Source organism: Mugil cephalus, chromosome 8, assembly GCF_022458985.1.
Source record: "Mugil cephalus isolate CIBA_MC_2020 chromosome 8, CIBA_Mcephalus_1.1, whole genome shotgun sequence".
In the NCBI taxonomy this organism is placed as follows: Eukaryota; Metazoa; Chordata; class Actinopteri; order Mugiliformes; family Mugilidae; genus Mugil; species Mugil cephalus.
The window spans coordinates 13,580,953-13,603,775 of NC_061777.1; the positions used below are offsets into that span (position 1 = coordinate 13,580,953).

The 22,823-nt window shown below is 43.4% G+C and overlaps 2 protein-coding genes across 4 annotated transcripts in view; both read right to left on the bottom strand.

Moving 5' to 3' along the window:
• The window catches only part of emid1 (EMI domain containing 1), a 50,908-nt gene extending 43,893 nt beyond the window's left edge, over window positions 1-7,015 (bottom strand). For 2 of the 3 annotated variants that reach the window (XM_047591925.1, XM_047591924.1), the window contains exons 1-2: window positions 5,861-7,015; window positions 370-483 (exon numbers count right to left, since the gene is read on the bottom strand). In XM_047591925.1, coding sequence (XP_047447881.1) covers window positions 370-483; window positions 5,861-6,096 — 350 coding nt within the window. In that variant the 5' untranslated portion in view covers window positions 6,097-7,015. The remainder of the gene's footprint in view (window positions 1-369; window positions 484-5,860) is intronic. The other variant, XM_047591926.1, reaches the window with a different exon arrangement.
• A 2,021-nt stretch (window positions 7,016-9,036) lies between these two features.
• Window positions 9,037-21,739, bottom strand: atp6v0a2b (ATPase H+ transporting V0 subunit a2b). Its single transcript, XM_047591875.1, has 20 exons — window positions 21,056-21,739; window positions 20,646-20,724; window positions 20,174-20,271; window positions 19,940-20,077; window positions 19,757-19,854; window positions 18,695-18,821; window positions 17,784-17,866; window positions 17,605-17,698; window positions 16,803-17,015; window positions 16,284-16,434; window positions 15,727-15,866; window positions 15,485-15,642; window positions 15,300-15,390; window positions 13,818-13,936; window positions 13,510-13,720; window positions 13,267-13,386; window positions 13,032-13,148; window positions 12,806-12,923; window positions 10,698-10,869; window positions 9,037-10,601 (listed from the first exon to the last, which is right to left on the bottom strand). Exons 1-20 carry the CDS (start codon window positions 21,170-21,172, stop codon window positions 10,499-10,501), a joined length of 2,547 nt encoding a protein of 848 aa, XP_047447831.1. The 5' UTR covers window positions 21,173-21,739; the 3' UTR covers window positions 9,037-10,498.
• Between the last annotated feature and the right edge of the window lie 1,084 nt (window positions 21,740-22,823).

A 22,823-nucleotide genomic window follows, 5' to 3' on the forward strand; every position in this document is an offset into this window, starting at 1 on the left:
ATTAGGAAATGCATTTCGGACGAATCACAGTTTTTGCAGTCTGTGATGTGTAGCTGCAGATCTGACACAGAAGCTCAAAATTCGCCACGATCGCCAGCAGCGATAGTGTTCTTTGCCACATTCAGAAACTCTCTGACTTGAAATTCCAAATGGGAGGCTGGAGTTAAAAGAAAATCCAGCTTTCTTATTCTAAGTACGGTCTAAGTAATATGACAAATAATGAAGCTAAGGAGATTGTTTTGTCAGACTAAGTCAAATGAACAGTTTTCCGCTGATAGTTAAAATCTAGTGAGTCTAATCAGTAATCTAATCATTACTTTGTGTGTAATGTGTTTTAAAGTGTTCTCTAAAGCTCCTCCGTCAGCTCACCTGCCTCCTGCACATCCCTGCGGCCAGCGGCACGTCTGGTAGACCCGCTGAAGGATTGTCCCATTCTGCACCTGGCAGGTCACGGTCTTAGTGACTGTATGAGGACACCAGTTCCTGAGGGGACAAACAGGGTCAGTGACAGTCAGGAATGCAGAATGCAGAAAAAAAAAAAAAGCACCAACAGGGTTGCCTCAGTCCGTTATCTATGGATACAGATGGACCGATCACATTCCCGGAGCAAACGAGGAAGAACGGCAAATATTTTCTCCAAAAACACCTTCGACCAAGTTCAGTCACATTACAGCACGCTCGCAAAACTTAATTAGCCGTGCAGTCACTTTCAGTGCGCTGTGGCCTTCCCGGGGGTCTTGACGCTTCCCTCCTTTCCCCCACCCCTTTGTTTTGAAACTTCCTTATGGTGTTTACACGGTTTTAATCAGCCACGGGATTTTCAGGAGTGCATTGTGGGCTCCTATTTGCGCGGAGGACTCTCCTCCATCAATACACATCCGCTTGCATTTGGCTCAGAGCGGGACAAGTCCCTCGGGGTGGAATAAAGAGGAAGACGAGGTCCCGCGCGAGGATGAAGGTTTTCCCGAAGCAGGGTCATGAGTTCACTGTTCTTCCTGAGTCGCTTTGTGATACCTCACCGGGATCAGTAAGGACCGTGTTAGGGTCAGAGGTTACGCTCAGACAGTGAGGATATGATCACTAGCAGCAGTTACTTCTTAGGCCTCCAAGAGCATAAAGTCACGGTGAAATGTGATTCATTAGAAGAGACAGGGATCTGATTGGTTCAGTTCGATTCTCCATCATCCTTAAACAGGAGCAGATATCTGGTCTTGATAGCGCGGGGGCCACGAGGCAAGTTTTTAGAGAGCAGTTTAGCTTGACGGGCAACGTTTATCTTTTATTAAGAACTACAAATACTCCCATTATCCTCATATGTCTGTAAGAGAAACAAGGAAACGTTTACTAAAGCCTGTGTTTACGCATCGAGTAGATGTAAAGAGAGGCGGCTGCAGAAACCACAAAGGAGGCCGAGGGGCTTGCAGCACAAAACTGCACTTTGTCTGTTCTGCTGCCAAGGTGTGTGTGAGAGAGGGAGGCTTTCCCCACCGAAGTCTGTTTGTCAATATGGGAGACCATATGTTTGTGTGCATCAGAGACAGTTTAAAGTAAACCGCTAAAGGCAGAGGACACGAAGCAGCCTCCCCTGCACCAGGTCCCATTAACAATCCCCACATGTTGCGGTGGCCGCACACACAGACCTGAGCCAGTCAGCGGGGGCACCTCCGATAAACGCTTGTGTACTGCCGCAAAGGATTTATTTTCCATTTCATCATCTGGCCTACAGACTCATGGCACTCATGAAAAAAGTTTGAACTATTGAACAACGTATGCCAGGGAGACTTAAAAAGGAAAGGAAGCAGTGTGTATAAATAAATCATTAATGGTCAAGTGTGACTTAAACATAATTGACCTGCTACCGAAATACAGCCACACCATTCGTGCATCTTTTTGTATGGATCTAAATGATTACCCTGCTTTAATAATTGGTGGAAATTTTCAGACACTGAAAGAGCTGCGGTCAGGTAGAGCTGGGAGCGGGACACTAACCTCAGCTCCTCCCCACCACTTATCCTCCAGACCCAACAGATAAACATCTGAGTTTCCCAGGCTGAGAGGAGGGTTTCACCTGGGAACGGCTGAGATTGTCACCAGGGGGTAAAGAGGAGGGAAGTGGGGGTGGGTTTTTACAGCCCCCCCCCCCCCGCTCTCTTTGCATTACACATATGCAATTACTGAAGAGGAAATGCCGGCCGCAGCACCTTCATCCTACGAAGTAACACAAGCAGTTGGTATCACAGAGTTTAGGATTCTCACATGGTATGACAATAAATAACAGGATAAAAATGATCCTTCTTGATTCAGATTCGAGGCGTATCTTTCACGACTAAAGAGGTAATATCATCCCCTCTTCCACTGACAAACGCTCGTGTCTCTGTTCTTTGCTCGGGACACAGGTGCTCGGCACACACCAAGTCTGTCACTTTCAAATGTTTTGTAGTCAACACTCTCTTCTTCTTATGAAGTGTGAAACCCACTAGCACCATGCTGTTTCACTGGCAAACACGCCACGCGGGCCCTCGGTGAGTATCAGGTCTCCGAGCACACATGGCACACTCTGAATGCCGGGCCCGAGCTAAATAAATCACCAGCCATCTCTCACAGCCACACGCAGTCACAGCCAAACCGTCAAGAAAGAAATCCACAAATCTGAGGGGACAGAGAAAAGAAAAGAAAAAAAAAATCACAGCGTTGGTCCATCTGTTACTCAACGCCACAGAAAACATGGGAATAAAACAAAAAAAAAAAAAGCCAATGTTAACAGAAAGCTAATGAAATTAGTGAAAAAATGCTGTGTTCCAGTTGCTGTGTGCCCCCTCGTTTCTGACGCATCTTTGATGAGCGCACAACAGAGTCGGTGTAGTTGGAGCAGCAGACCGCGTGAGGAGGACGAAGCTGGAAGTTAAGCTGTGTCAACTGACGAGAGGGTTGGCGAGGGCAAAAGGTTGATGAGACTCTGGTGGAACACAAAAAAAAAAACTAACTTTCCATCCATTCATGCTCATATGTGGGAGGAGGAGGAGGGGTAGGAGGAGGGCCGAACCATGTTTGAGATCAAGCGAGGATTGAAATCTAAAGGAATTTCTCTAGATTTCTGTCTGTGGGAAAATTCTTGGAGAGAAGAAAAGACAAAAGACAGATGTGGCAAATGGCCAGAGAGAGGAGAGGAGAGGAGAGGAGAGGAGAGGAGAGGAGAGGAGAGGAGAGGAGAGGAGAGGAGAGGAGAGGAGACAAGGGTCGTTTTATCATAAAGGTCACACAACGAAGCGTCCAGTGGGAACAGGGAAGTGAAAGAAAAGACAGTTATGAAGCAATGTTGGTCCCGTGGGACAGAAAAGATAAATGTGATCCAACACAAATGACAAAGAGAGAAGGCGCGATTCAAGGAGAAATTAACAAAGAGAAGGAAACGTTCCTGGAGACGTAATCGTCTTCGGCTTCGAGCTACATCAGAAAGGACCGCAGAGCTATAGAAGAGGATATCAGGACCCGTGGGCTTATTTGTATCATATTGCAGGTTCAAAGACGGTGTGTGTTTTCTATGCGCACAGGAGGGTGAAGATCATCAAAGCACCACGGTGAGACCTTAAAGGTCAGGGCTAAGTGACTCTTAGCGGCGGTCTGGAAGAAACTAGGAAAACTCTCATTTGTCTTTGCCTTTTTTGAGCTTTCAGGCCCGGACACCTGTGAGCTTTCAGTGTGTGTGCGTAATGGGCCTGCGCACCAGTGTTTGACATTGGAATTCACATCTTCAGCATCGCATAGCACAACTGCACACCATGAAAGTGCAATGATGACGGCGGCATCGAGCTCCAGCCAGTGATTGTTTTCATTATCATTTATTTATTTTCTGTTTGATGATTTTTTTTTTTGTCCATAGAATGACTGAAGAATGACAGAAAAGGGCCCAAGGTGATGGCTTCAAAGGTTGAATAAAAAAAACACAGAACTAAACAACTTAAGGTTTTGTCTAAGTTGACCCGAATCCAATTCCTGGTTCAGCTACAACAGAAAGGAAAGGGCTAGACGTTAGAGAGGCAGCTACGGGGCTTTGAGGACATTGAGGGCATTGAGGTCATGGGTTCGATCCACTTTATGTGCATCTGAAACCACCGAGCCGCTCACTGCTCAGGAAGGCTTAAATACAAGGAACAATTCCCTTATACGTGTATATACATGGCAAATAAAGCTGACTTGATTTCGCTGACATTGAACCATCACATTTTTGTGATTCTGATCTAACTGGACTGCAGAGAGTTGAGCAGTTACAATCAAATTACGTTGATTATATAAATAAAATTATATTTGCAGCTCTACTCTAGTGGATAGTCTCATAACCTCAAATTTCCCTTTGGCACATGCGCCATTTAAATGGTCGAATCTAAAGCCACTCAGGGCTCAGCCCCGCTGGAATGTCAGTCATCACGCTTAAAGAAAACAAGGATATGGTTAAGATGCGTGAGGTATGAGGGCTCAGGTTGCCTGTCAAGTGCTCAGAGAGAGGACCAAGAAGCGGGCAAGTCAAGAAATATGGAAGCCTCTGCCTCTGTAACCCCACGGCGCGAACGAACACTTTATCAGCTCCTCTGCAGAGAGGCCACACAGAGGGGCTGAACCCCTTTGATTTTGGTAATCACTGTGTGAAGACAGGGCAGGAATGGGGAGACATTCTTCGCTGAGGTTTTCCTGACAGGCTCCTCTCGCCGTCTGCTAAAATTATTTCCTTTCAAGCACCTGAAACCTAGTGACAAGTTGTTTTTGTCGCTGAATGTCAAGCTGCTAAAGATGGCCCACGGGACACACCATAAACCGCCGCTTTCGCAGATCAGGCCGGACAGCAGGTGGACCGAAGCTCCTCTCAACTCAAACCCGCTGACCTTTTCTGCCTCTGAAGAGAGCGGCCTTCCCTCTTTCCATCCTTCTTCTTTTTCTTTTTTTTTTCCGCCACAGCCACTTAACAAACAGCAGCAAACTTGCTGGCTGCAAACTCACTCACTCCTCCCAAAACAAGCCCAGATGCAGCGGAGTCCCCCAGCTGCTTGTGTTTAGTAAACATGTCCGCAGGCCTCAGTCCAGGGGAGCGGGGAGCGCGGAGGGCCACCTGAACACACCCAGAAGAGCTCATCAGAGGGGAAGGGGATTCAGCCGGCGGCCACTTCCATCCCACTTGTTCACAGCCCGGCAGGGTAAATATTTGTAAGACGGGAAACGTCCTCCTCTCATCATTAAGCGATGGCCTAAACATTGGCCGCGCTCGAGAAGGAGAGACGAGCCGGTTGACCCTCTCATCTGCGTGTTTAGTCTATGACTCCCCCACAGAAACGCCACTGCTGTTACACAGAGGATCAATCATTTTTACGAAACCATCTCATCGCCTCCTTTCAGTCAGTGGCCTCTTCTAAAGCTGTCAATCCCCTGCAGATCAGCCGCTCGCTTGCTGGCTGTAACTTTTATTCAAAGCCGCGTCTTCACCTCATGCATCATCAGAGCAGCAGGTTCAAATTAAAAGAGGATTTCGAGAATGACTGAGGGGGAAGAGAATGGTGATGATGATGCAGAATCTGCGTCTCCAGCTGCAGGCATGGAGAGCAGCCTGCACACCTCTGAGACAGTGGAGGTTGCTCTCTCAGGAGAGGGACTCCTCACATGGCAGAAGGTGGGTGCGCATGGGTGAACAAGGAAGATGGGATTCAGTTGAGCTGAACGGGCTGCCAGCACAGGAAAAAGGAAACCAGCTGTCAGGAAGACAATGGGAACGGGTAGATGGATGGAGATGGGAGTAGCTCTCACCCTGACAGGGACATACGCACATAGACACAGCTTAATAAACGTGGACAAACATGCAATGTGGCGACATTACCTCTTTTGGTAGACTGAGGTGTGAGAGGCTGCGGCGTGGTCTCTGCTCAGCTGCGTCCCTGCGGCTGAATATGTTTTGTAAAGTCCCGTCTTCCAGGTCCCGTCAACAAACGTGGTCAGCCAGAGTATCAGCACAGTCCAGAGCAAACTTTTCCTGCTGCAAGGCGCGGACACTCTTCCTCGCTGGTGCGATCCCATTTCCGCGGCATCAAAAGTGCGGCCAGGACAGTTTTTCATGAGCCAAACTTCCCCCCGGGTAGAGAAACAGACCGGCGAGCGGACCCAGCTCGGGAGGAGGGGGTGGAAATGTGTCAAACTGCACCGGGTCCGCCGGAGAAGACGCGCATCCTATTCGCCGTGGAGTGGAGAGGAGAACACACACACACAAACACACACACAAAAAAACGACGTCTAACTGCAGAGTGAACTACAGGAAAATGTTGCCCCCGGGAAGTCACGCTTCTGGTTTGTCTCTGTGACAAGAGATCCCGACTTTTGAAAATGGACCTTGAATAATGTGAGCGTGTGTCGTCCTCCCCTCTCCACTATGTGCCCTGCCTACCTCCTTGCGTCTGTGCTCAGATCCAGCAGAGCCTTCACAGCAGCGGGCATGAAAGTGGTTTTATAGTCTCCCCCAGTCTCTTAAAAGAAGCACAGCCTGCTGGGTCTTTTTTTTTTTTTTCTTTTACCCTACCCCGTTTCAATCTCTCACACAGAGGACAATGTGCTCTCAAGGCGACGGCACTTTACGCATTTGCTCTAAATGAATTATGGGCTGCTGCTGCTGCTAAAGGTTCCTCTGGAATCAATGGAGCTGTGCCAGTGTCGAGTTATTTATTTACTCCATCCGTCCATCCACCCATCCATGGCTGCTTTCTGTAAAAGACATCAGAGCCCAGGTGGACAGATGCAGAGGAAGAGTGAAGTTAATGTAGCCTCCCTCTGCCCTTGCATTTGGGACATGTAGGTTTATGGAGCAAGAATCCAGGAGCCACAGGGCACGGCGGCACCCGCTCCAAACTAAACACCTGGCTCTGCAAACAAAAACTGGGACCTGAGGTTCATATCTGTGGTCAGGGTGACCACACCGTTAAAGGCTCAAGTCTCACCAAAATATGCTACAACTGCCTAGTGTGCTGCAAGTATGGCTACTGAGAGATAGTGCTAACACTTTCATCCACTCTCTCACACACACACACACACACACACACACAAGGGCATTCAATCTGGCATTAATCACCTCCTAAAGGATAGGGAGAAAGCAGGAAACGGTGCATGCGCTTTAATGGAGCTGAGTGAGCCCACCTGCTCACAATCACAACTCCTGGAACCTCTGGGATGGGGGAGTAGGTGAGAGGGCAGAAAAAAAAGAAAAAAAAAAAGATGTGTCACAGGATTTTTGTATCAGGGTGGGCACCCATGGTGTTTCACGAGGCCGCTCTGCACGGGCGCCGGTGCCAAGCAGGAACTAGAACAGTTTAGGGTTAATGGAAATCCCTGCAGTCACAAAGCAGCTGAAAATAATTTTGACGTCTGCGGAGGTAGGATGGGAGTCGGCGCCACTGGTTTCTAGAGCTGTTGCTCTCCTGCTTCCATGACTTCCTTCCCTTTGTTGAGCAAACTGAAAGAGATTATTTATTGTCTGTGTAGGTGTGCGTTTACTGAAGATCTTCCCGGCCTCGTGAATATTCATCAAACAGAACTATTCAGAAGTGAAGGGGAAGCTACAATTCCTGGTAGACCCTTTTAGGCTGTGCTATATGACAATGAGAAGCTTTGTATAAGGTGACCTCATACGTAGAGAAGATGTTGCTAGGTCTTATTATGATTTCCATCTGTAGGCCACAGTTTAGTCTAACGAGCACATCCCTGATTGCAGCTGCACCCTCGCAGGCTGCATGATGAATGCTGCACGCGCTACGGCTCAAACCCGTGACAGCAGTTTTTATTTCTGTGTCTCTCTGACCTCACTGCCAGCACCAGCTGCCAGATCCTCCGGGACAGTCTCAGTTTTAGAGCAATACTTCACCTGCTCTGGCACGCTGACCTCAGCAGCCTCTATTACTCAGTGCTGCGCTGGATCTGTTTGTTAAATCTTATAATAAAAAAGAGAGAGAAACGAAAAGTTGCCGAAAAAAATCTTGCAGTCCCTACAGCCTCAGCAGAAATATTCTACATCTGCCTTACTAGGCGTGCTCACAATTATGGCTGTACATGGCAGGAGGGAGTAGTAAGCATTGGCTAATTAACAAATAACTTTGGACTTCTAAGCCTGAAAGATGCTGACCTAAGGCTGCCTTGCAGTAGTTTAGCTGTCTGTAACTTGAAGAACATATCCTCAGCCTTACTGACCAGGCTGGAGAGCTCAGTGCTGTTGTGTGCTGCCATCTAGTGAGAAAATGATGAAAGCAAACAACAAAGTAAAACGTATAATGAGCAATTTTTAAAGTAAACTCATTCAACTTTACAGTTCGTAAAGTATTTGTTTGTAAAGTAGTGAAGTTTTTTTTTTTTAACACTGAAAAGTAAAGTGTCAGCTTCTTCTAAAAAGACGGGACGGAGACATAAGAGTATCTGACAAATCTAAAGTTTATGAGTTCTGAGTGTGTGGGAGTACTTGGCTTTCGTACTGAGGCCAACGCTGAGAGAGCACCGATGACAGCATTTATATTTCTACTGCTACGGCTGGGATGCTATTCTAGCACATAAAAATGTACAAATAGATGATTTTGTTTCAGACAATTCATGGTTATAAAAAAAAAATAATATGATATGTTCATTTTTTTCCCCATAAATCTTTTAATCAACTTAATCAATCGTAAGCACCAAATGCTTGATTCATTTCAGAATTTTAACCCTTTATATGCCAGTGTTTGGACTGGCATCGCAAGTTTTTCTTAAAAATAAACACAAAAGTTTTGAATGCAAAATGGATGAACTTTCTTGGGGGAGATTATTACAGTCTTGAATATGTGTCAGATTTTCAAAAAATAGTTTTCACCATTGAGAAACAAAGATGTCCTCTTAAAAAATGCCATAAAAATAATATTTAATATTTTTTTCTCCTTTTTTTTTAAAAAAAAAAAGGAATTATGCACATACATGAATTTGGTGAGTCAACGTGTTTAACTGTAAAATATAGCTACGTGATACCAGTCAAGTACAGCAAGAGACACATTTATGGGTTTGAAGGAGGAAAGACTCCAAACAAATTGTTTAATATTGACAGTGGAGATGAACAAACAATTTGCCTTAAAGAACTGGAGCGTGGAGTGTTTGCCAGAGAGAGTACAAGATGCCTAAATGAATGACATTTAGGACTGCATCAGAGGAAGTTACTATACGCCTGAAAGCAATCGTTTAACTTGCTAATATTTACCAATGAAACACCATTGTCCTTATAAAAAAAAAAAAACAGTGACTGCTGCTACCACTAGCACTATTTGAGAACTTACTGATGATGTGCTAAAACTTGAGGAAAGGTCTCAACCTTGAGAAATGTGTGGCAGTATCTTCTAGCAGCAAAGTGTGCTGCCACAGAAAAGTACACACGACAGTAATTCATCTCTTTAAAAAAAAATGAAATAAAAAGTACTAGCAAATTCACAACATTAGCCAGCACTAGTGCCCGTCATCAGCACGTCACTCTCCCATTATGATGTATGATTTAAAACAACCCAGTCGCTGTACACAGGCTCATTGAAAGTCCCAACCAGCAAAGTCAACAAATGATTTAAAATTTTCCCGTGCTTGGAATGTTCCACCGTACGGTAAGTGGCAGGTGCAAAGGCAACGCTGTGAACGGATACGAGTAAACGTCGTATCCCCTTAACATTCACCTGGAATTCTCACACAACATTTTTAAATAAATTAAAAAAAAGTCACTCTGTAAAAGTATGTACATCTCATCACGCACCCGACTGAAAAGTTAAAAGATCCTTTGTTGCGTTTTGGTAGCGTTAAATACAGCAGGGACACCAGAGACAGTGTGTCGTCACGTGGTTGGAATTCTGTAAGGCAGTCAGTGCAACAAAAAGTGGAGCGAGAACTGTTAAAACTGAAAGGTGGCCCACAATTATGACCCCAAAATATTTGCAACAGATGAAAAGAAAACGAGAAACAAAATATAATTATATTTCTTCTTAAATGAAGTTATTTTACGTTTTATTTCAAGAATCCCAGAAAAAGATCAACTAATTTACTGTTTTGTAATTTTAGAAGAGCATCAATTTCATTATTCTTTATCGTGTCTAAATTTTAAAACCATATACAAGTTACATTTATTTATATTTATTCTACCCTTGGCGGATGTGGTTCCCCGCAAAAAAAAAAGACATCAAAGACTTGTTAGAGAAAACATCTGTTGGTTCTCCAGTGTTCTCCAGTGAAGCATAATGATAATGGCGCAAAAAACACCCTTTGTTAAATAAAGAAAGATTAATTCTGAGAAACCCCTCTGTCCTGTTGCACCGTGTTTCAGTTCAAAGATTGTGAAAGTCACCATACGATTTCTTTACATGACAATCTGTTAAAAGATGAAAATAAACATTACAATCACCTCATGAATAAGTCTTAATAGACCATAAGGCTGGCTTGTTTAGGCTCAGTTTCCCACCCCCAGTATTTCCAGATAGTCCTTTCACAGTAAGCCATCATGCTCAAAGCTGGAGGGCAGGAGAGAGAAAGAAAAGGGACTGAACTTGATTCCAGTCCCACTGTAGAATTTATTCTGAAACTCCACCCTAAGGGAAAAAACAAAACAAAAAAAACACAGCCATTATAAAAAGGTGCCTGGCATCCACTGAAAGTCATGGAGGTACTTCAGATGCTTTTCTTACCAGTGTAACCGGAGGGCGTGAAGGAATGCAGACAAGCCCTCCATTACCAGGAGTATGGACACAGTGAGAACGGCAAACAGGCCAAACACGGGGACCAGGAATAAAACCCCGAGTCTGGTGCCCATTTTCAGCCCTACTCGCATCACCATGGCCCACAACACGTCAGACAGCTCTGTAGAAAATGAAATAAATAAATAAGTAAGTAAACAAGTGGCTGATCTAATTGAGCAGAGGTAAAGCCAATTGTTGGTGGCTGTCTCACAACTAGTGAAACTACTGTGACTGTAGTGGTGAACAAGTCAGGGGATTATACAAAGAACATTTCCAAACTGAGCATAAATTTAAATTCAGCTAAACCCACCATTAAGAAATGAATAAAATATGACACATCTGCATGCAAGGAGACTAGTGAGTGAGGCCACCAAGACATCTGTGACCACTGTGAAAGTGGTGAAAGTGTCAGCTGCTGAGATGACTCTCCATACAACAACCACAGGTTTTTCACCAGTCAAAGATTTATGGCTGAACAAGGCATGTAAGAAACTCCAAGGTCAAGTGGAAGCTGGTTCTTAGGTACAATGTGACAGAAATGACACGTTTGGCAGAAACCAAGTACAGCACAAGACCACAAACGACAACATCCCCCAGCAAAGCATGGTGGTGACAGCATCACACCGTGGGGACGCTTCAAGGCAGCAGGGCCTGGACGGCCTTTAAAGGCTTGGGAGAAAATTTATGTTCCAGCGAGAAAGTATCCAAACTCATACACCGAAAGCTACACAAAAACATTGTTTAAAAACAACAAGGTAAACAATCTGGAGAAGACGAGTCAAAGCCAAATAGAGAGTCTGTGGCTGTTTATGTCTGATATGTCTCTGTTTATGTCTCTCCCTGAATAAACGAACAGAATCAGAGCAGTTTTGTAAAGGAGAACTGAGGAAAAAAAATCCAAGATGTGCGAGTCTGATTGAGACATAACCTCCTACCACTAGTCGGTACGATGGTTGTGGCTAAAGGTGCATCTACTATAACAGGGAGAATACTTAATCACTCATCTGACATGAAATATTTTACTTAATTAGAAAGAAAATTCATTATCACGCAGGATAAGATGTTACAATCCCTTGTGCGACCAGCAGACTAGCCGCCAGCTACCAACTAGCAACCAACCCGAAGACACCAGCTAACTAGCCTAGGCAACGGCAATAGGCAGTAAGCAACACATCATTAGGGGTTTCAAGTGGGCACCTCCCTTCATCGATGTTTCATTAAGTTAGGCCCACAACATGTCAATAAGGCTTAACAGTGAGTTCCAGCTTCCTGGAGTCACCCTCCCCTCCATGCAGCCACCACACAACCGAGTGACCCTACTATTGACTACTAAAACCACTCAGCTAGTCTGACCTTAAGCATGCTCCCCAGCTAGGATGTTTCCTCCTTATCCACAGCCACTCACTTGCTCACTCTGCTGCCAGGGACATGTTGTTTACTGCGACCCTCTGTTCTCTCTCGCGAATGACCAGCTCGCACAGGAGAGCAATGGCGGATTTCGCCACAAGTCCACAGCAAACCACCTCCACCGACCACACATGGGCGCTCCACCCATGCTGCTCAGCTTCTCCTGCCATCTCTGCATATCTAGCTCTCTCGCGCTCATTAGCCTCCTCAACTCTGTCTTCCCAAGGGGGCAGTAAGCTCAATAAAATACACTACATTCTCTACTTTCGACCACAACAGCAGGTTCAGCTGCAGTCGGGTGCTCACTATCTCCGCTAGAATAATCAGCTGCCCGTTTAATCGGCCCTCAGCTCCCAGGTTCTGCATACCCTTAGCTGCCCTAGCTATGCCTGATCCTCGGTCCTGGTCCTGGCCTTCTGTCTGTTTTTATTTTGACAGTAAAGAGATTTTGTTTTGTACCACTTGACAGTATTCAGGCTCTCAGGCATCTCACATCTGCTACACACTACAAACATTCATTTAGTTGTTACATTGACAAAGTAATGTATGACCTACTGATAACCAAGTCCAGCTAATTTGCATCCAACGTGCAACATAACAGATTTACGGACAAACTATCTGTGTCTTGCTCAACAAATCCTCATACTCACGGGCATGTGCCAGACTCAGAGCCCAGAGTCTTAAGTAGGAGGCTGTGTTGGAGATGCAGCCCAGGCAATACTCTATCGTGTGAATAGCCTGATGAAGGAACTCATCTCCAAAGTTGAGCTATTAGGAAAAAAAAAATGAAAAAATGAACATCCCAGCCACAAACAAGTGATAGTGAGAGGAGGGTTAAGATTAACTGGTAAGAATCTAGTTGTTTGCTGTGCTAACCTCATCTGTGTGCTCTCCGCTACTGGAGAGATCACTGTGACTGCTGCCCTCCTCCATGTCATGAGCCCTCATCAGGTAAAGCTCCTCTTCACTGTTTCGTCGCACACGTTCATATCCCTGGGGACACCGAGAGCTACTAAGTGCATTTGCATATTTACAGCCGGAACAAATATTTGACATATATATATATATATATTAACATATTCAGAAGCAGATGTGCATTTCAAATCCTCACCCTGTACATTCCCAGGCGGTGGCTTCCATTCTTGAGCCAATAAAGGTAAACTGGTTTCCCCAGGAGTAAAACAGGCACGGAGAGAAGAGCAATGATCACGAGAAACACCTGCAGGCCAGTCTGGAAGAAGCAAGACAACACTTCATTGGATTGGTGACATCTGAGGTGAATTTTAAACAATAGAGGGAATCTGTTGTGATAGAAGTGTACAGCTGTGAAGGGAGCTATGCATTAAAACTTCACCTGTCCTGGGTAGAGGGGCTGCACTCCATCACCCTGCATGAGGAACATGTTTATGAAATGGATGAGGATGCTTGGAGCCAGTCTGGAGTCCTTGGCAGAGAAGACCAGCCACTTGTAGAATATCATGAACACCAGGTAACCAAACAGACACAACAGGAACAGGAGCTCGGGAATAAATATCAAGTACAGGTTGTACTTCCTCCTAAAGTGTCTGTAAATGTTGACAAAAAAGAAGAAAAAAAACATTAAAATCATGTGACATTCAGGCTACCCAGGGTTAAAAAAACAGAACAGCAAACTGTACTCACAGGTGATTGTAAGTACTGAGGACGACGCCAAAGGTCATGTGTATGATGCCCAATATCACTGACATCTTCATCTTATAGGAGTTCAGAAATGTCAGGCGGTTGGAGGCCAAGTTCCAAATCTTTACAAGAGAAAGATAACATATTGTTAGTTGCAACTTGTAGATGACTAAATCCCATAAAGTGTATCTGTCTGTGTTTTCTCTCCAATGTTGAAGCCATGAACGGTTCCTGGAACAAATCTAATGACGTTATACAGTAAAATTTACAACCTTAATTCCATAAGTTCAGTCCTAGGAAGAGAAGCCTACTTATATTAACCACACAGTCTGTTTGTCAGAAACATTGCGGTTAATCAAGCAAAGAGGCCTGTAAATTGTGATGGACTGATCCAATTTACTGTGTCAGTTCATTAACCCATGAAGATGTAAACATCTGCCTGCAGATAAACAAAACCTTGCGGTACTGAACTAACGTAACTCAGCAATGGACAAAAAGTGTGGATCAACACTGGGAAGCAGCGCAACGGTAATGATGACGCACTGTTGCATTCGGATGCAGGTTGGGCAGCGACGCCGACACCAACACTGCTCTACAGTATAAATAAGAGAGAGAAATTCAGCTACATCTGATCGTTGTGGCAGGTACGTCTATACTTCTCTACCTTGATATCTAGTTCTGATAAAATGGCTTTGCATATTAACTTTGTGGACGATAACTACTTTTGCTGTATATACACACACATTAGGACCAGGAGTTTAGGGGATGAGCCTCTGTGGGCTGTTCCAGTCCAATCTAGTGAATTTGGAGGCCAGGTCAACACCTTGTGCTGTTCTTCATGTTTTTTGAGTTGTTCCTAAACATCCTGCTGGGATGGCTGCTGCCATCAAGGAGTGTCATTGCTCTGGGGTGGGGGTACCTGGTCTGGTTTAGAAGGGGGCTACATGTCTAAGTAACATCCACACCAATGAATGCCAGGTCCAAATGTTTCCCAGCAGAACACTGAATAGTCACAGGATGGTCAATGTCATTTACTTCTCCTGTCAGAGGTTTTAATGTTTTGGCTGATCTGTGGGTGTGCACTCATGTAGGAGTACATCAAAGGGAGTTAAAGATGACCTCAGTATAAAAAGTTAAATAAGTGACTGTAAGTGTGACTGTGACTATCATACCCATGACTGATACTTGTAACCAGAAGGCAAAATGTTCATTGTTTTGTGATCAAACATGAGCTGAGCTAGAATTACGTCCACGTATTGTACGATGAGTCAGTAACGTTGTCGGCTCTTTTTACATTGCTTTTGATTATCTCACAACATATGCAAAACTAATATGCTTGTGCCGTTATGCATGTGTAATCTTTATGGCACACGTTTGGTTGAAAGAATAAATTTGAGAGTGCTTCACAGTAAAAATGAACAAAGATAAAGTATTTCCATATGAGGTGTTACACATGATGACTGGCCTTTTAAAGGATCTACTTACTGGGTCAATTCCCAGAGGGTACGGCCCTTTGAAAACTCCTGTAGTGTTTGGATTCAGCGTAAGTAATCTATTCCCACGGACATCCTCCATCCTGTTGAACACAAACAACACATAAGTGTGCATTAAATGTACAATACGATTATGAAACTTTACAGCTTAGCTCGTTCATGTCGTCAGATACTCACTTCCACTCCTTTGCTACAAACATGGCCTTCACGCTCCACCCAGAGCCAAAGATGTTTAGAGACTTTGAGAAGCAGTCATTGTATATCAGGCCAGTGTAGATGGAGAACAGGCCCATCAAAAGAATTATATAACGCCCCTCAAAGAATGTGTTCCAGATCTGCGAGTAATACATCAAATCACTCAGATGCACTTTAGACACACACCAGCTTTCAAATAGGCATTACCAGGACTAATGACTCACCTCATTCCTTGTGTTTTTAAGTTTGCGGTTGTTCTCGTAGAAAACCATCCAGAAGGCAAACAGAGCCATGAGGGTGCCGTGACCGAGGTCCCCAAACATCACAGCGAACAGGAACGGAAAAGTTATGATTGTGAACGGAGCTAAAAAAAGCATAGAAGAAAAAAAGAAAATCAGCACTAGTCAAAAAAAGACCAAATTTTTAAAGGTGATCTTTATGTCAATATTTGTATGTGAAGGAGCTTTACCACATCAAAATATAAGGAAAGACTTTACCACAAAAGGAAATTTAAAGCAGAAGGCCACCAAACCTATTCATATATTATAAAGTTAAAACCTTTACACACAGTACGTGTCGGTCTTACAAGCTGTGATGGCAACGTGTATTTATTTTGCGATTTATTTTTTCCCAAACACGTGGTCACCTGATAAACTTATGACGCAGGGACTCTTTTTAAAACTGTTGAGTGCTGGCTTTGATTTCAGCTCGGCCTGTTATCTGCTCTTTTCCTTTCATGTGTTCAACAAAAACTCACAGCAAGTAAAAGAATCGCACTCACCAGGGTTTACCTCCCTGTAAGTTCCCACTCCATAAGCATCCACGATGTTCTGGAAGCCAGAGGTAAATTTGTTGGTCCTTATCAGGGTGGGGGGAGTGTCGGTGGTGGGGATACGATTGACGAAGGAGGGAACTGTTGCTCCACTTTTTCTCTGAAATCCCAGCATAAAATGGCATGTTATGATAAGCTTATTCCAACATAAAACCTTAGCTGAGGCAGATCCAAAACAATCTAAACTGGATTTTATTGGTGCTTTTGACATGATGTAAACATAATGAAGCCACTTATGGCAAAATGATAAATTGACATATGTGGGATGTTATTTTAAATAGCGCATCTTTGTATTTCTCTGTAACACGCACTCTGCAAACTGGCTGTCTTTGAAAAGTGGCCTTTTAGTTACATATTCTTAAAACTAACAGTGGTTGTTGTGATGCTCACAAAACCCCTTTTCACAAAACAACAAGGGAAAGTCTGCAGGGAGGCCCAAATTACAAACTCCGCTCAGAGCTTCCTCACCGATCCTTCTTCCAAGGCTCTCCGCAGCGTGGGAATGTCACTGACAGGACACCACACCTCCGCGATCAGACACTTATTAGTCACGTCGAAGCTGCACAGGTTGAGGATGTAGTAGATGGCCTTCATTTTCTTGACCTGGATGACCCAGGTGTACACCGATTCTGAAGCCTTTATCAGGACTTGTCTCAGGTAGTCTTCTGTCCTGTGGAGGACCTGGATAAAACATAAACGTATTGTAGTGCAGGACGTTATGTCACATTGTATAGAATATTATAATTGAATGAAAAGGCTGTTGTGAATCCAGACACAACAGTGGGGGAATGGGGGGAGGAGGAAAAAACTCTTCAGATTCATCTGAGGCATCATGTGGATCATGTGCTGCAGGGGGTGAGCGCAATTTTTCAGGTTTCAGTCACGGTGGATTAGAGCTACTATTTGATTCACAGGGAAATGCCCTTATGAGAATCGTTTTTATAAGTATAAAGAAGAACTGGTCTTTTATTTATCTTTTACTTAGGAACTAAATTAGGTGTTTGTTTTGTTCTTTTAGCAAACAAATCACTTAATTTAGTTCTTTGACAATAGAAAACACTTCAAATGAGAAATTCCTCCTCTCAACTTCCTTTCTCTTTAAAGCACCACAGGGAACTTTCAAATTACCAAGCTTGTATTTTAACAGGGTGACGATAGCAAAAAACATTTAAGAGTAAACCTTTAGAGAATGACAAACAGAATAGGCACTTTTCCTGTCACTGATTAACAGCCACATAATAAGATACTTAGAAAGAAATATCAGACGTACCGTGTGGAGGTCCTGAATGCGCGTTCTTAGCCCTTCCACCACGTCGTTCCTCTCCTCATTGCTACTGGGATATGGATACAAGTGGCAGTGGTAGCTTTGGAGGGAAACAGGGCGTTATTCACAAGCAGCTACTTATAATGCATGAAAATGTCTCGTCATGTGCCGTGCGCAATAATTACCAGTCACAGATCTTCTTCACTTTCTGGCCAATCTGGTCTCCCCAGTAAGAGATGAGGAACACCACACTTTTGGTAGGTTCACCCTGCACACAGAAAATACAAGAAGATGTTGACTAACAGTTTCATATGGGCAGTGAAGACATTTATATCCGTTTGCAAAAATTAAAAGTCCTGTAAGGACTTTGAACCTAGAAGCGGAAGTTGGAAAACCTTTCTCTTCCCAGTTCGTGAAAAAGCATCACTCTTCCTCTTTTTCCAGCGTTCAGCAGTAAATGTCAACACGGTGTGGACATTTTTTTTATTCATCAGTGAAAGCAAGTCTGACATTCCACGAGTAATCAGTCACATCACTACATGCCTGCCTTCTGGTCAAGCAGAGGAAATGGATAAGTGGATTAGTGCTGTCAAACAGTATGAACAGACTAGATCTGGAAAACAACTTCAGCAGAGTTACTCTCAGTCTTGTTCTGCTATTTGACAAATATAAACTTGAGCCCAGTTGCAGGATTTTCTTTTTGTTTTTTGATCTATGGACAAACAGAAACTCATTTCTCTCTTTAATGTTTGGCCAAACTGATCATAAATGTGATAATGTTCTCGTGTATCAGCTTACATACTGTATTTTTCCAATAGTATCATGAACTTTGAGCTTACCTGCACACATACCTTAAAATTATAAAGTAACTAAATCCTTTAATATGTAAGGAAACAAAAGCTGAGGTCCTGTTGGTCCTTTCTAACACTTCTTGGATGAGCGTCAGAGTGTGATTTACACAAGATTAATATCATTTAAGTTATGTTTCGCCAAATGAACTATCTGACTTGCTTCTGGAAAACATTTGTTTTTAAATCTCCCACCTTAATACATAGAAAATACAGCAAAAATACAAATTATAGCCAAAGTAACATACAGTGTCAGGATCCTCCAGATACTCCTCGACCTCTGCGTAGCTGAGGATGGTGTAGCCTTTACATACTCTCCAGAGCATCCGCTCAAAGGCCTCGATCTTCACCCTCTGAATAAGCCCAGAAATGAAACTGCAAAACAACATTCATAAAAAAAAGCCTTATTTACAGCATTATTTGCTTTTCTTTTAAAAACCATATCATGAAAAACTGTCAGTCTTCAGTGTAATAATTTAAATTGTCCAAATTCCAAGATGTCATCTTCTTGTAATTGCATCACTAAAGAAATCATCTGAGAAAAATGTTAAATTATTGTTTTATACCCTTTAATCATGAACTCTCTATCATAATTACATCTTCCCATTCATAATTAAACTTTGACATTCAAGGTGTGCAGTCTGGTTAACGTCATCGTTAGGTTACATATTAACCAAAATGTCTTACACAACTGACGCCACATTGGTAACAACAGCGTGACACAAAGTTCTGCCACTGTAGCAAAAGCTGTGTTATGATAGAACAGTAGAAAACTTGTCTTAAACATCAAGAACTGAAACATAATGGAACAGAACCACTATCTCACTTACTTTGGCCGGACAGTTCACTGAGGCCTCTGTGCTCCTGTGAGCACTCAAAGCTTTAGAAATGTTTTTATGGCAATTTTCAACACACTCTTTTTTTTTTTTTCACTCTTTTCAACAACTGAGAGGCTCTGAATATATTCTGAATCCTCTCTGTGCAGCTGTAAAGTTTAAAACTCTGTCTGCCACGCCACTAACCCGGACTAACATTTTAACCATTTTAAAATCTAAGAATAAGGTTTTGTTTGAGCAACACGTCCACAGCTGCGACTTATGAATGTCTTGTCTGTTTTCAGTGTGTACTGCAAATAAATTGTGTTTCTAAGTAAGAAGAGTAAAGGACAGAGAAAACCTTTGATGAGCAAAATAAATGGGAAACTCTGTGGCAGTAGCTGTGCAGCAAATATATATTTTTAACGAAATTACCAACACAATCACAGAGCCCACTAATATAAGTCAAACAACCCAACGTGGATATGAACATACCCCAGTTTGGCTCCGAGCCTCTGCATGCTGCTGTAGTCCATCACCGTGTCTTTTTCTAGGAAGGGAAACTCCTCGTACTGGACTTGTAGAGGCTCTCGCTAAACGCAAAAAACAAGAAGCAGAGTGGGTAAAGAAGAGCATCCAAATTTTATCAGGCAGCCGGCTCCAAAATCACCCACTAACCTCAGCGTTTCTCTGCACGAAGTTGCGGGAGATTCGTAGCATGTGTGTGTACTCCGTCAGCTCCAGGAGATTCTTCTGCAGCTTCTCTTTGTTCCTGGTGACTTCGCCTAATTCCACCTCTAGCCTCTGCAGCTGCTCCTGTGAGCCGAGACACGTGCACATAAGCAATATATAACCGGCAGGGCAATAACAACAACAACAACAACAACTAATAATTATAAACCCGTTACTAACCATTATAGACATGACATGCTTGGGTAAAGGGGCCACCGGGTTCACGTCCATGTCCGGCAGTGAAATATCGGCTCTCTTGATTTCCCTCAGAAGGTATCCTGTTCAAGACACACACACACACTCATTTTAAACTTATCCCTCTTTGCAAATACCCTGAGTAGCCTTAGAATAACAGTGGAATCGAAGCCAAGCCTGAGAGAATATGATTCTCTTCCTAAAGTCATAACACAGAGTTTAGTTAACTGAGGGCTGCCGTTCATTCAACTACATCCAGACCCAGCTGACATTTCTCATGACTGTAGGGTCAGATCAAGGCTTTCAGCGTCTTCGTGCATTCCTGCTTTTATGTCTGCAGGCCTGGCAAAGGGGCAAGATTTTTTTTTTTCCTTTTTCCACCCACTCAAAGCTTAACCACGTATCAGCCCAGCAAACACACAGCCCCACTGTTAAATGTGCATGAGCGTATTCTTACCCAAGATCCTCTCCATCTCCTCGCATTTTTTGATCTCATTCACATGTTTTCGCTGGAATGCGTTGACATTGGGATTGAGCTGAAACGGGCGCAAGGGACATGTTTACATTACATCACATTAGACAGTGGAGACCAAGCAGAAGCAGAAGAGAAAGTGCATGAGCTTGCCACTTAACAGCACTAGCCCAGACTGAGGAGACATTCATAACTTCCTCATATAAGTTATAAGCAAACATTTCGCCCGTCTCCTGTGACACAGCCAGTTAAAAACGTTACGTAAGTTGAGATGATGTGACCGTAATTAAACTAAACTCCTCCAGTTTGTAGAGCACGTGTGATCTCAGAAAACTCCAGGAATAACTTCCAGAGGGAGCCACTACTGGGCTTCAGGTGACCCAAACAGGACTTACGTCTCTGAACTCCACTAGCCCAAGTTCTCCAAGTTCATTGATGCAGTCGTAAGCGGAGCCAGACTGCAGGAAGAGCTGGGCCAGACACATCTCTTCACCTCGGAGCAGAGAGCTCATCTTGACAGCTGGCTCTGGATCTCCCTCCTCGGAGCTGTGGGCTAATGTTAGCAAGCTAACCGGTGGAGTTTCCGTGTAGTGCACGTCAATGGCAGCCAGTCAAGTCTGTCTCGGTGCTCTTCATGGCTCGCCTCAGACGATAAAACAACGTTGGCGTGGCATAACAATGACTTCAGATATCTATCGACGCAGCGGGGACCGTTCCTGTTAGCTCGCTAATCGGCTAGCCGGTGTGCGCTCCGTGTTATTGGATGAAAAACTCGGTTCATCAAAGTTGAGGAAGAAACCGTGACCGTCGGTCGGAAAAACGTCCGCTAACGTAACTCGTCCCAAGGTGCGGTGACAACTCTTCTCATAGTTTCTGAAGTTTTTAGACGTCCGTAACTCTCCACGTCACTGAACTGCGATGAGTGCGACCAACTTCCACAGTGGAGAAATGCACCTTTGACCAATGAGCGCCGCCTCCACGAGTCTGCGCACTAGACTTTTACTGGGACGCGTGGGGATTTCAAGCCCTCGGTGTTGCCTGAAGGAGAAGAGGCGACACCTGTGGAGGTTTCCTGTCATCCTCATCATTACTGTGTACCCCAAAGCAGAGGTACCTATAAGTGACGACAACTCGAGACTTTTCCAATTTGTTTTAGCGCAAAGAAGAACAAGTAAATTAGGAGAATGTTTACATTTAATAAACTACCCTTTAAAAAAATAAACAAAACAAAAATAAGTTTGTGCTGTTTAGTCCCGGAAAAAAGAAAGAAAAAAATTGTTACAGCTTTGCTTTTTGGATAACTTATACATATGCATGCATACACAAACATGAGATATAAGACATTGTTCATTAATTGCACGTATGGGAAATTTCCTGGTCACAGTAGTGTGGAATTTGAAAAGAATATATACAAATTTAACAGGAGTATTATGATAAAAAAATATATTCAAAATATATTCAAAATTAACAGTTGAGTGTATAGAGGAAGAATAGAAATATAAAGAAATTGTGTATGTGCAGTGTGGTGGTAATTAAAACTGCTAAAATTGGTTAATAGTTGCTGAGACCAGAAAATGTATTGGACATGATACTGAGGTAGTAGTTTGTGCAAAAAGGAGAGGAGCAGGGGAAAAAAGAAAAAAGAAAGCCAAGTCTAGGATCTGACTTATTGTTCTAAACTCTTAACTTTTATAGTTTAATTTGTCTTTTATAGTTAAATTTATCCATAGCTAGATGGACACTCATTTGCCGCACAAATCTAAAACTAATCAAACAACCACGTGATACTTCTCATCTTTATGGAGACTTTGCTGTTGAGTTGGGTTGAATCATGGTGGAACATAACAAGGCACTTTATACACACCAAGTCAACTGACAACTGTGTGTTCATTTAGGAAGGGCGTACAATTTCTTTTGCTTTGTTTAAACATTTGAAATTATTGCTCTCATCTTCTCCGGAGTTAGACTCATTGCTATCACACACTGTTTATTCTGTAAATATTACTCAGTCTGAACAAATAAACCCATATGCTGTTTTGGCTGGACTAACCTGTTAAGGGGCTTCAGGGCCAAACTTTTTTCCCTTTAACTTGCAAATTAGAGGAAATAAGGAGTTTTAATTCTTGTCTTTTGGAACAATAAAACCCTCGTTTGTAATACTGA

Coding starts and splice junctions, on each gene's coding strand:
- atp6v0a2b (XM_047591875.1), bottom strand. CDS start 21,172: ATGAGCTCTCTGCTCCGAGGTGAAGAGATGTGTCTGGCCCAGCTCTTC. Junction 20,078..20,173: donor AGCATGTCATGTCTATAATG/GTTAGTAACGGG, acceptor CTCGGCTCACAG/GAGCAGCTGCAGAGGCTAGA. Junction 13,387..13,509: donor AGCCCCTCTACCCAGGACAG/GTGAAGTTTTAA, acceptor TGCTTCTTCCAG/ACTGGCCTGCAGGTGTTTCT.